A 12,516-nucleotide genomic window follows, 5' to 3' on the forward strand; every position below is an offset into this window, starting at 1 on the left:
CAAATTTGACAATGAAATCGGCCCCAATCCAGAGCTGTCAGAGGAGCCGAGAGCTTGTCAGATGAGCCCAATTTCAGGGAGCTGTAAAGGATAAACTGGAACCTCTTGTCATTTAGAGAGAGAGAGAGAGAGAGGAAAAAAAATCAAAAAAAAAAAAAACCCCAAACGTTTCAAATGTTAAAATTAAAATGTAACATTTATGCCAATCGATCTGTGAAATTTAGTGACAAAATTGGCAGCCTGCTCCGGCATAAAAACAGTTTGAGTTCCACAAAGGGGGATGGGATTTCCTCAAGAGAGGCTGCACTGGGCTGGGGCTGGGCCGTCCTTGTCCCCAGGGGGGATTTGTCCTCGTCCCCAGGTGGGGTTTGTCCTCGTCCCCAGGTGGGGTTTGTCCTCGTCCCCAGGTGGGATTGGTCCTTGTCCCTATATGGGATTGGTCCTTGTCCCCCAGGTGGGATTGGTCCTCATCCCCAGGAGGGATTGGTCCTTGTCCCCAGGTGGGATTGGTCCTTGTCCCCAGGTGGGATTTGTCCTTGTCCCCAGGTGGGATTGGTCCTTGTCCCCAGGTGGGATTGGTCCTTGTCCCCAGGTGGGATTTGTCCTTGTCCCCAGGTGGGATTGGTCCTTGTCCCCAGGTGGGATTTGTCCTTGTCCCCCAGGTGGGATTGGTCCTCATCCCCAGGTGGGATTGGTCCTCATCCCCAGGAGGGATTGGTCCTTGTCCCCAGGTGGGATTGGTCCTTGTCCCCAGGTGGGATTGGTCCTTGTCCCCAGGTGGGATTTGTCCTTGTCCCTAGATGGGATTTGTCCTTGTCCCGATATGGGATTGGTCCTTGTCCCCAGGTGGGATTGGTCCTTGTCCCCCAGGTGGGATTGGTCCTCGTCCCCAGGTGGGATTGGTCCTTGTCCCCAGGTGGGATTGGTCCTTGTCCCCAGGTGGGATTGGTCCTTGTCCCCAGGTGGGATTTGTCCTTGTCCCTAGATGGGATTTGTCCTTGTCCCGATATGGGATTGGTCCTTGTCCCCAGGTGGGATTGGTCCTTGTCCCCCAGGTGGGATTGGTCCTTGTCCCCAGGTGGGATTGGTCCTTGTCCCTAGATGGGATTTGTCCTTGTCCCAATATGGGATTGGTCCTTGTCCCCCAGGTGGGATTGGTCCTTGTCCCCCAGGTGGGATTGGTCCTTGTCCCCAGGTGGGATTGGTCCTTGTCCCTATATGGGATTGGTCCTTGTCCCCCAGGTGGGATTTGTCCTTGTCCCCAAAGGGGATTGGTCCTTGTCCCTATATGGGATTTGTCCTTGTCCCCAAGGAGATTTTGTCCCTGTCCCTGTATGGGATTTGTCCTTGTCCCAAAGGAGGATTTGTGGGAAGGGGATGAAGGGTTTGGGGAAATATTGGGATCTCTCCTGACACCTCCAAATCCCGGGAAAGTTTGTTCTTCGTGTGGCAGTGCCCTGGGCTTCTTGTGCTCTGAAAGGAAAAAATTGCCCTAAACCAGGAAAAATTGCCTGAAACTAGGGACAAAATGGCCCTAAACCAGGAAAAAATGGCCCTAAAACAAGAAAAATGGCCCTAAACCAGGAAAAATTGTCTGAAACCAGGGAAAAAATGGCCCTAAACCAGGAAAAATGGCCCTAAACCAGGAAAAATGGCCCTAAAAAAAGAAAAATGGCCCTAAACCAGAAAAAAACCCACCCTAAACTAGGAAAAATGGCCCTAAAACAAGAAAAATGGCTCTAAAGCAGGAAAAATGGCCCTAAAACAAGAAAAAATGGCCCTAAATCAGGACAATTTGTCTGATATCAGGGAAAAAATGGCCCTAAACCAAGAAAAAATGGCCCTAAACCAGGAAAAATGGCCCTAAACTAGGAAAAATTGTCTGAAACCAGGGAAAAAATGGCTCTAAAACAGGAAAAAATGGCTCTAAACCAGGGAAAAATGGCCCTAAACCAGGGAAAAATGGCCCTAAAACAAGAAAGATGGCCCTAAACCAGGACAATTTGTCTGATAACAGGGAAAAAATGGCTCTAAACCAGGAAAAAATGGCTCTAAACCAGGAAAAATGGCCCTAAACCAGAGAAAGTGGCCCTAAACCAGGAAAGAATGGCCCTAAACCAAGAAAAATGTCCCGAAAGCAGGCAAGAATGGCCCTGAATGGTCCTTTCCGTGCCGGGTTTGGGGCCGACCCCGGAGCCGAGAGGGGGCAGGGGAGGGACAGGCTGGGCTGAGTGTTTGGCTTTGCCCTTTTCCCCCCATTTCCAGCCCAGCAGGGAGAGGATCCAGCCTCTGGAACCGGCACCCTGACACTTCGCCAGCGTTTAGGAGCTCGCTCTTTTTTTTTTTTTTTATATATATATATATTTTGTTTTCCTTCTTAGTTATTTTTTTTCTTCCCCCCCCCCCCCCCGCCAGTAATTAAAAGTGAAACTGTACATTCCTTGACAGACTCTTGCACATATGGAGAGTTTGCATTTAAACGTGCCTCTTTCAGTCATACAGATTTTTGGGTGCTCTTTTTTCTCCTTTATTTATTTTATTTTTTTTTTCTTTAAATTTTTTTTTTTTCCCTCCCTTCTTCTTCTCCTTCTTCTCCTTCTTCTTCTTCTTCCCCCCTCCGCCGGAATTTTCCCGGCGCTCAGCCTGGCCCTGCTCTTCCCCAACCTCGTCACCATCATCATCATCACCATCCTGCTGAGTGTTTTATTTTTGGGGGGCCAGGGGCCAGCAGGGTCCTGGCCCCCCCTCCCCGGAGCCTTCGTTAGGGGCCGCGTTAATTAACGCCGAGCTCGGCGTGGGGGGAGTGGGGGGAAAACGCAGCCGTAAATTAGTGGGAGCTGGCGGCGGGCCAGGGAACAAAGTCGCTGCAAACTCCACCGGGAGTGGGAGGAAAAGCTGGAGGAGGAGAAAGGGAGAGGAGGAGAAGATGGGAACGGAACGAGGCCGCCCAAACCCCGCTCCCCACCCAGTCCCCCCTTTTGTTTTGGTGTTTGTGGATTCTGTTAAGTCTGTTTCTCCACGTGCCGCAAATGGAGAGTTTTTCCTCCTCCTCAGCTGTGTGGGGATGGCTCCAGCTGACCCCTGGGACAGGGGGAGGTCTCCCCCATCCCAAATCCCTGGGAACGAAGAGACGGGGAAGCTTTTCCTGCCTCGCTGGCGGATGAGCGGATGGGGTTAAAGGATGGGCTCGAGGTTTTGTTTTCATTTTTCTTTTTGCAAGCAGAAAACATCTCCGGGGATTTGGGGTGTTGGGGGCACAGGGAGGGAGGAGTTGAGGCGTTCTCTGACCTCGCCTGTTTCCTGCTGAGGATTCGTTGTCCTGCGTTTGTTGGCTTGAGCGTTGGGGTCCCTCTGCCTGCGTCCCTTGGCTCTTCTTCAGCTCCTTGTGCTCTGAAACCAGGAGAAATGGCCCTGAACCAGGAGAAATGGCCCTGAACCAGGAGAAATGGCCCTGAACCAGGAAAAAATGGCCCGAAATGAGGAAAAAATGGCCCTAAACCAGGAGAAATGGCCCTGAACCAAGAGAAATGGCCCTAAACCAGGAGAAATGGCCCTAAACCAGGAGAAATGGCCCTAAACCAGGAGAAATGGCCTTAAACCAGGAGAAATGGCCCTAAACCAGGAGAAATGGCCTCAAACCAGGAAAAATGGCCCAAAATGAGGATAAAATGGCCCTGAACCAGGAGAAATGGCCCTGAACCAGGAGAAATGGCCTTAAACCAGGAAAAATGGCCCTAAATGAGGAAATAAATGGCTCTAAACAAGGAAACGTGGCCCTAAACCTGGAAAAATGGCTCTAAACTAGAAAAAAAAGGACCCTAAACGAGGAAAAAATGGCCCTAAATGAGGAAAAATAGCTCTAAATGAAGAAAAAATGACCCTAAATCAGGTAAAAGTGGCCCTAAAGCAGGAAAATCTTTCCCTAAACCAGGAAAACCTTTCCCTAAATCAGGAAAATTTTTCCCTAAACCAGGAAGAATGGCCCTAAATGAGGAAATAAATGACCCTAAATGAGGTAAAAATGCCCCTAAAGGAGGTAAAAATGGCCCTAAACCAGGAAAAATGGGTCTAAACCAAGAAAAATGTCTCTAAGCAAGAAAAAAAGTGTCCCTAAACCAGGAAACATGGCCCTAAAGAAAGAAAAAGCTGCGTTAACCGAGGAAAAGGAGCTCTAAATCTGGAAAAAATGCCCCTAAACAAGGAAAAAAAAAGCCTTAAACAGGGAAAAAATGGCCCTAAAGGAGGAAAAATTGGCCCTGAATGAGGAAATAAATGGCTCTAAACAAGGAAACGTGGCTCTAAACCAGGAAAAATGGCCCTAAATGAGAAAATAAATGCCCCTAAATGAGTAAAAATGGCTCTAAATGAAGAAAAAATGACCCTAAATCAGGTAAAAGTGGCCCTAAACCAGGAAAATTTTTCCCTAAATCAGGAAAATTTTTCCCTAAACCAGGAATAATGGCCCTAAATGAGGTAAAAATGCCCCTAAAGGAGGTAAAAATGGCCCTAAACCAGGAAAAATGGGTCTAAACCAAGAAAAATGTCTCTAAGCAAGAAAAAAAGTGTCCCTAAACCAGGAAACATGGCCCTAAAGAAAGAAAAAGCTGCGTTAACCCAGGAAAAGGAGCCCTAAGGCAGGAGAGACGGCCCCGGGGCAGGGATTGGGGGTGTCAGGGGTGGGATTGGCAGGGCCGTGTCCCGGCCCAGGGACACACCTGGGAGGCCTCAGGTGTCCTGGGGAACATCTGGCCAGGTGTGCTGGGCCAGGCTGCCCTGAGCCTCGGGGGACGGTGACCAGCCGTGATTAATTAATTAATTAGCTCAAATCAACCCCAGGCTCCCAGCCAGGAGCAAAGGGCTCCCAGGTGGCTCTGCTGGGTCCTCAGGTGTTCCACAGGGAGTTTTTCCAAACGGGGAATGTGCCAGAGGAAAATGGGATCCAGGGATCCAGAGGGATCCCTGTCCTCAGGTATTCCAGAGGATTTTTTTTTCCTGGATTCCCAAACAGGGAATGTGCCAAAGGAAAATGAAATTTGGAGATCCAGGGATCCAGAGGGGATCCCTGTCCTCACGAGTTCCAGAGGGATTTTTTCCAAACAGGGAATGTGCCAAAGGAAAATGAGGTTCAGCGATCCAGAAGGATCCCTGCCCTCAGGTGTTCCAGAGGATTTTTTTTCCTGGTGCCCAAACAGGGAATGTGCCAGAGGAAAATGAGGTTCAGCGATCCAGAGGGATCCCTGTCCTCACGAGTTCCAGAGGGATTTTTTCCTGGATTCCCCAACAGGGAATGTGCCAAAGGAAAATGCGAGCCCTCCCCGTGCCAACAGCGACAGCTTTGAACTCCTGCCTTGGTGCAACGTTTCCCCTGAGAAAACACCTGGATTAGGGAATTGTTTGGGTTCTGATGGGCTCTTCGGGCAGTGCCATCACATTTCCATCATTGAAGGTGCAGAGCTTTCCAGGGGAGTGACATCAGCCAGTTCCGCCCCTGGAAAACAGGAGAGACAGGAGGCTGATAAATGCCCGGGATGAGAAAAATAACGGGAATGAAACCAAGCCAGGGACGGGGATAATTTATGCAAGTTCCCTGGAAATCGGCTGTTTGCGGGCCTGGAAAAGCACGGAGAGCTTTAAATAACGAGAGAATCTCTCCTCTCTGCAGGTCGTTGGTCTTCTCCTGCCCAACCAGACGCTGGCCTCCACCGTGTTCTGGCAGGTACTGCTCCTTGGGAAGGCTGGGAATGTGCGCAGGGAAGAGCTGAGCTTTGCCCAGGGCTGCTGTGGCCGTGCTCTGGGGACAGGATATCCCTGGAAGAGTTCAGGGAAAGGCCTGGGAACAAATCTGGGCTCCACTTTTCATCCCACAGGGCTGTCCCTGTCCCATCCCTGTCCCACCCTGGCCATGCTTTAGGGACAGACTATCCCTGGATGAGTTCAGGGAAAGACCTGGGAACAAATCTGGGCTCCCCTTTTCATCCCACAGGGCTGTCCCTGTCCCATCCCTGTCTCTGTCCTACCCTGGCTGTGGTTCAGGGACAGACTATCCCTGGATGAGTTCAGGGGAAGACCCGGGAACAAATCTGGGCTCCCCTTTTCATCCCACACCTTCCTGTGCAGTGGAGATGAAGAGGCAGAACAGGCCAGAACCAAAAATCAGCTTTTTGGAGCCGTCTGTTTGGTTTTTTTGGGCTTTTTTTCGGGTGTGAATGGTTCTTTCACGTGCACACCCATGGAAGTGTTGGCCCTAAACTCCCACACCCGCCTTTGGCAGGACGAGGAGTTGGGATTTTCCTTGGGGAACAGGGCTGGGGATCCTGGGGGAGGCCCCGTTGCCAGGAATTTTGGGAATAGGCGTGCGTGGAAAAAGCCTTCACTCAGCCTGCTGCAGCAACTCTGGGGGAAAACAATCCGTGTGTAGGGAGGCGCTGCTGTGATCTCCCATGAAAACTCCGGGAATTAGGAGTAAGGGGAAGAAGCAGGCACGGGGATGGCAGATCCATAGTAAACACAGCACGAGCGCAATTCCGTCTCCGGCTGAAAGGGAGGCAGGAGTTATTTTCAGCCTCCCCTTTTCTGGTGGCAAACGCCTTTTGGTTGTGCGCAGAGCGAGCGGTGCAGTCAGGGGAGGCTCGGAGCGGAGTGGGAGCTGGCTGCAGCGTGGGGAAGGCGCCGGGAGCGCCAGGAATTGGGGCGGAATTCGGGGGGGGATTTGGGCTCTGGTGGGTTCGGCTGGGAGCTGTCCCTGCAGGAGGGGCTGGGGACATCCTGGAGGTCACTCAGCTGCCCCGTCTGGGGACACCTGGGATGGAATCCCAGGCTGGTTTGGGTGGGAAGGAACCTTAAATCCCATTCTGTTCCACCCCAGGTGGGCAGGGACACCTCCCACTGTCCCAGGGTGCTCCAAATCCCAATGTCCAACCTGGCCTTGGACACTTCCAGGGATCCAGGGACAACCCCAACTGCTCTGTTGCAGTGCCAGTTTAATGCCACGTGTGTCCATAAAGCTCCATCTGCTCATCTCCTGCTCCTCAGAAGCTCCTGCGACCCTCGGGGAGCCTTTGGGGCTGCTGGAAAGGCAGCTGGGCTTCCTGACTGCAGGTGGGTTTGGTCAGGACTCCAGGAGGGATTCCTTCACGTTAAAAATCCCACAGAGTGTGAAGGTTGGGAGAGACCTTCGAGATCATCGAGTCCAGCCCAGCCCCGACACCTCAACTGAACCGCGGCCGCATCCAGTCTGCTTTGAACACACCCAGGGATGGTGACTCCACCACCTCCCCGGGCAGACCATTCCAGGGTTTTATCACTCTTTCCATTAAAAAGAGAAAAAGAAAAAAATCCTAATTTCCAACCTAAATTTCCCTTGGAGCAGGGAAGGGAGTGCCCGTCCCTGGAGGTGGCCAGGGAATTCCCGGAGGTGGCACTCGGGGCTCTGGGCTTGGGGACAAGGAGGGATTGGGCACAGCTGGGACTGGGTGGCCGTGGAGGGGTTTTCTAGCCTCAGGGATCCTGGGATTCTGTGAGATTAAAACCCAACAGCGCTGAGGGAGGTGGGGCCAGGAGGGGAGTTGCTCATCCAGCATCCAAGGGAGAAGAGCTGCCCTCGGGGGCACTGGATACTTTGGAATTTCCATCCCTCCGTTTGAAGGGCATCAAGGCAGACCTAGACCCTGCACCAGTGGGGTGTTGAGCTGGGAGAAGTCCAAAGGCAGATGGGTTTTCCCTCAGAACTCACAGAAGCCTGGATAGATGCCTTGGGAAGGCAGAGCTGGGACAGAGACTGGGCAGAGCCAGAGAATGAAGCAGAGATTTATTGAAAGGACTTTAGGACACACCTTGGGCAGGACAAGAGCCTGGCCAGGGCTGCACCCAAGGTGGAACCAAAATGGTCACAGAATGGACAAAAAATGGACTCAAAATGGTCACAAAATGGGCACAAAATGGACCCAAAATGGTCACAGAATGGTCACAAAATGGTCACAAAATGGTCACAGAATGGGCCCCTGGTCAGGAGGTCTCACACTTTGATAAGTTTTGGTCCATTTGCACGTTGGGGTTGCATTGTCCAGTCCCAGCTCCAGGCTGTGAGGTCCCATCCTTCTTGTCCCTCCCTCCAGCCCACCCTTGTTTGTGCTGTTGGGGCTGAGAGTTGTCCTTGGTGTGCAGCAGGAGAAGGATTTGTTTAGTGTCCCTGCTGTGTGCGGAGCGGAGTGACGCTGACTGTGAGCTCGGAGCTCACCCCTGGGCACCGCACAGCCTCAAATACATGGGAGATAAAGCTTAAGGGATCAGGATTTTGTGGGGTTGGTGCTGACGCTGTGTCTCCTGTGTCCACAGTGGTTGAACCAGAGCCACAACGCGTGTGTGAACTATGCAAACCGCAACGCGAGCAAGGTGAGGTCACCTGTGGGCAGGCTGTTACCTGTGGGCGGGGAAACACAAACCCTGGCTCCTCCCTGGCCATGACACCCCTGCAATGAGCACGGAGGGATTTCTAGACTGGCCGTTGTCCCCTGTTCAAACCCAGGGTTACCAGCACGGGGATCTGGGAATGGCTGGAGGCGCAGAAATGAGCCTCAGGGCCTCGGAGCTGCACCACCACCACGGTCCTGACTGGTCTGGAATGGTTTAACTGGGAGCTGAAAGAGCTCAGAGCAGAACGGGGCCGGGCTTGGGGGCAACAGGGCGGGGCACGCCAACAGAGATTAATTAAATGATTAAAATAAAATCCCAGGCTCCCAACCAGGAGCGAAGTGGTCCCAGGCGGCTCTGATGTCCTGAGGTGTTCTAGAGGGATTGTGTTCCCAAGGGGTTCGTTCGTGCTGGTAGCGGGGGGAAGTGCTGGGGCTGTCCCTGTCCCTGCTCCATCCTTGGTGGGATTGTCCCTGTCCCTGCTCCTTCCTTGGTGGAGCTGTCCCTGTCCCTGCTCCTTCCTTAGTGGAGCTGTCCCTGTCCCTTCTCCATCCTTGGTGGGATTGTCCCTGTCCCTGCTCCTTCCTTAGTGGAGCTGTCCCTGTCCCTGCTCCTTCCTTAGTGGAGCTGTCCCTGTCCCTGCTCCTTCCTTGGTGGAGCTGTCCCTGTCCCTGCTCCTTCCTTGGTGGAGCTGTCCCTGTCCCTGCTCCTTCCTTGGTGGAGCTGTCCCTGTCCCTGCTCCTTCCTTGGTGGAGCTGTCCCTGCTCCTTCCTTGGTGGAGCTGTCCCTGTCCCTGCTCCTTCCTTGGTGGAGCTGTCCCTGTCCCTGCTCCTTCCTTAGTGGAGCTGTCCCTGTCCCTGCTCCTTCCTTGGTGGAGCTGTCCCTGTCCCTGCTCCTTCCTTGGTGGAGCTGTCCCTGTCCCTTCTCCATCCTTGGTGGGATTGTCCCTGTCCCTGTCCCATCCTTGGTGGAGCTGTCCCTGTCCCTTCTCCATCCTTGGTGGAGCTGTCCCTGTCCCTGTCCCATCCTTGGTGGAGCTGTCCCTGTCCCTTCTCCATCCTTGGTAGGGCTGTCCCTGTCCCTGCTCCTTCCTTAGTGGGATTGTCCCTGTCCCTGTCCCATCCTTGGTGGAGCTGTCCCTGTCCCTTCTCCATCCCTGGTGGAGCTGTCCCTGTCCCTTCTCCATCTTTGCTAGGGCTGTCCCTGTCCCTGTCCCGTCCTTGGTGGGGCTGTCCCTTGCTCCCTTCCTTCTCCTCGGCCTCCATTCATCCCGAGTTGGGATGTGGGAAGCTGAGCTGGAATCCGTCCAGCTCATCGAGAGAAACATTTCACAGACAAAATATTGACGGTGGCGAGTTTGGGGTTCAGCACTCGAGGGTAGGAAATGCTAATTTGCTTCCATGTGCTGAATTTCACTCACATCCTTCCTCTGAGCTGCTATTATTGTAATTTTCTGATGCCAATTAATTTCCCATTCCCCCTGTGACCTTGCTCAGGAGGGCCACGGGTTCCTCCCTTTCGCCTCCCGGGATGACAGACCATGTGTCACAGAACAATATGACAGAACTGAACCTGTCCCTGCTCTGAAACAAATACACCAAAACCAAAACAAACAAACAAAAAAAAAAGGGGGGGAGGGGGGGTTGTTAAAAAACGGGTGGAATATTAATAGCCAGAAGTTTGTTGATTGAAAATATGTTTTGTTTTTCTTTCCAAAGCCTTCTCCGACGTCCAAGTTCATCCAGGGCTACTTGGGAGCTGTCATAAGCGCTGTCTCAATAGCAGTGGGTAACTCTTTATGTCTCTGGATTTTGTGGCTGAGGAGATGTTGTTTTTTTGGGTTGCCAAGCACATGTAATGTCTTTTAATTGCCTCAAATTAACTTGATAACCAGCAAATGCTGTCACCTGAGGTGTGGCTGTCCCTGCACGCCGCAGCTTCCCACCGGAGCCAGAACCCCGACACGTCCTGCGCCGTGGCTTTGCTGCTCTGTGAGCTCCCACTCTTCCCCCTCCTGCACTAATTGGTGCTGAGTTAATTAACCAGGCTAAATTAGAGGCTGCGGGGCCCTGGGTGGCAGGACAGGAGAGGCAGAGTTCTGGGATGGGATTGTGTCTTCCCCTGGGGTTGTGTTTCCAGCTGGAGATGGAGTTCAGGTCACCGTGTGGAATCCTGGAATGCTTTGGGTGGGAAGGGACCTTAAAGAGCATCTTCATCCCATCCATCCATGGCAGGGACAATTCCACCTTCCCAGTGGATCCAACCTGGCCTTGGGCATTCCCAGGGATCCAGGGGCAGCCCCAGCAAATGTGGGAATTCCAGCCCAGCCCCTCCCCACCCTCCCAGGCAGGAATTGCTAATTCCCAAGATCCCAGCCCAATGTCCCCTTTCCCAGTGGGAAGCCATTCCCTGTGTCCTGTCCCTCCAGGCCTTGGCCCCAGCCCCTCTCCAGCTCACCTGGAGCCCCTTTGGGGACTCTGAGCATTCCCTGGATTTTTCCCTTCTCCAGGGGAACATTCCCAGCTCTCCCAGCCTGGCTCCAGCCCTGCAGCTCCAGGGCCTCCTCTGAAGTTCTGTGTGAAATAATCTGTGAGGGAGGAGCTTTTAACATTCCTAAAAATCAGCCTCTTGTGGCTTTTGATGTCACATTCCCAGGAGCACGGGTGGACATCAGGAGCAGGATCAGCTCATCCCAAAGGCGCAGGAACAGTTTTGAGGAGCAGCTTGGGCACATTATTCCTTACACTGGGTTTTCAGATACACCCTGAACTGAGTGGTTGTGCCTTTCCCTTTGGAACATTAAAGATCCCACAGCAGTTGGGTTTTTTTTCCCCTTGTGGCCAAGACATTTCCCCATTTTTTCAGGCCACAGAGAATTTGTTTTTGCTCCCTGTGCAGCTGCCAGACCATTTTCCGCAGGGTGTGTGGAGTTGTTGAAGTGCCCTGAGGTTTTGAGGGAAAACTCCATTTTCCTGGATACCCCAGTGCTGGATGGTTTTCCTTGTCACAGGCTGGGTGCTGCTGCTGTCCCCTCTGCTGTCCCTTCCTGCGGAGCTCACCCTGCTCAGCCTGGCTCACCTGAGCTCCCATTCCAGCCTGGCTCACCCCCGGAGCTGTGCCCACTTCTCCAGCTGAACTTTAACCCAAATCCCCATCCCAATAACCTCAATGCTTCGGTTTCCCATCCACAGCTTCCCGGGGAGGCACGGGGTGGTTTCCTGACCCCCTCAGTCCTTCAGGCCAGCGTTTTTTGTCACCTGCTGAACCCCCGAGGTGACACTCCCCGCCTGGATGTGCTGCTGCCACTCACACCCCGCCTCCCAACCCTCCAGTGCTGCTGATTCCGTGGTTTTGGCATTAATGCCTCTCTCCCTCTTGGAACAGGGGCAAAGTTTAGAGGGGCAGGACACACGGGACAAGGATCTGGGCAGAGTTTTGAGCCCCCGAGGAGCTGGGAGGCTTTGGTAAGGAACCCGAGCAGTGTGGAGGTGTCCGTGCTGATGCAGAGCTTGAGGATCTTTATTCCTTGGGTTTAATTCCTTTAATTCTTCAGGGGGATCTTTAATTCCCTGGGTGGCCTCGGGTCCTGCAGAGCAGCTGGGGCAGGTCCAAGGTGCACAAGGGACCATCAGGGTGCTGTGGGAAACTCCCAGGCGTGAAAAGAGGCAATGAGGAGCTCCGTGAGATTTGTAGGTGGTCTCCCTGCAGGGAGGAGCTGCTGCCTCTGCTGCCGTGCCCCCCCAGGCTGGGATCCCCCCGGGATGCCCTGGGCCTGTGGAATAGTGCTGGGTTGGAGCTGTGGTGCTCAGGGGGTCAGAACAGTGCCACAGGGAGAGGCCGGAGCTTTCCGTGGATGTTCTGGGGTGCAGAAGGGCAAAAACCTCCAGGGGTTCTTCTTCTACCCTGGTGTTTCCTCCACATGGAGCATGGAGGGCAAAAACCTCCAGGGGTTTCTTCTAGCCTGATGTTGGGAGGTTTTCATCCACGTGGAGCATGGAGGGCAAAAACCTTCAGGGGTTTTTCTGTCGTGATGTTGGGAGATTTTCTTTCAGGTGGAGCATGAAAGGCTAAAACCTTCAGGAGTTCTTCCTCTGCTCTGGTGTTGCC

At 53.1% G+C, this 12,516-nt stretch overlaps 1 protein-coding gene across 4 annotated transcripts in view; it reads left to right on the forward strand.

Moving 5' to 3' along the window:
• Window positions 1–12,516, forward strand: part of SFXN5 (sideroflexin 5) — a 113,443-nt gene that overhangs the window by 45,883 nt on the left and 55,044 nt on the right. For 3 of the 4 annotated variants that reach the window (XM_066185116.1, XM_066185113.1, XM_066185115.1), the window contains 3 exons: window positions 5,663–5,716; window positions 8,335–8,391; window positions 10,128–10,193. In XM_066185116.1, the coding sequence (XP_066041213.1) occupies window positions 5,663–5,716; window positions 8,335–8,391; window positions 10,128–10,193 (177 nt within the window). Of the gene's footprint in view, window positions 1–5,662; window positions 5,717–8,334; window positions 8,392–10,127; window positions 10,194–11,793; window positions 11,874–12,516 lie in introns of all 4 variants that reach the window. The other variant, XM_066185117.1, reaches the window with a different exon arrangement.

This window comes from Chamaea fasciata, unplaced genomic scaffold (genome assembly GCF_029207755.1).
Source record: "Chamaea fasciata isolate MVZ Bird 193981 ecotype frontalis unplaced genomic scaffold, bChaFas1.0.hap1 SCAF_6, whole genome shotgun sequence".
Lineage (NCBI taxonomy): Eukaryota > Metazoa > Chordata > Aves > Passeriformes > Sylviidae > Chamaea > Chamaea fasciata.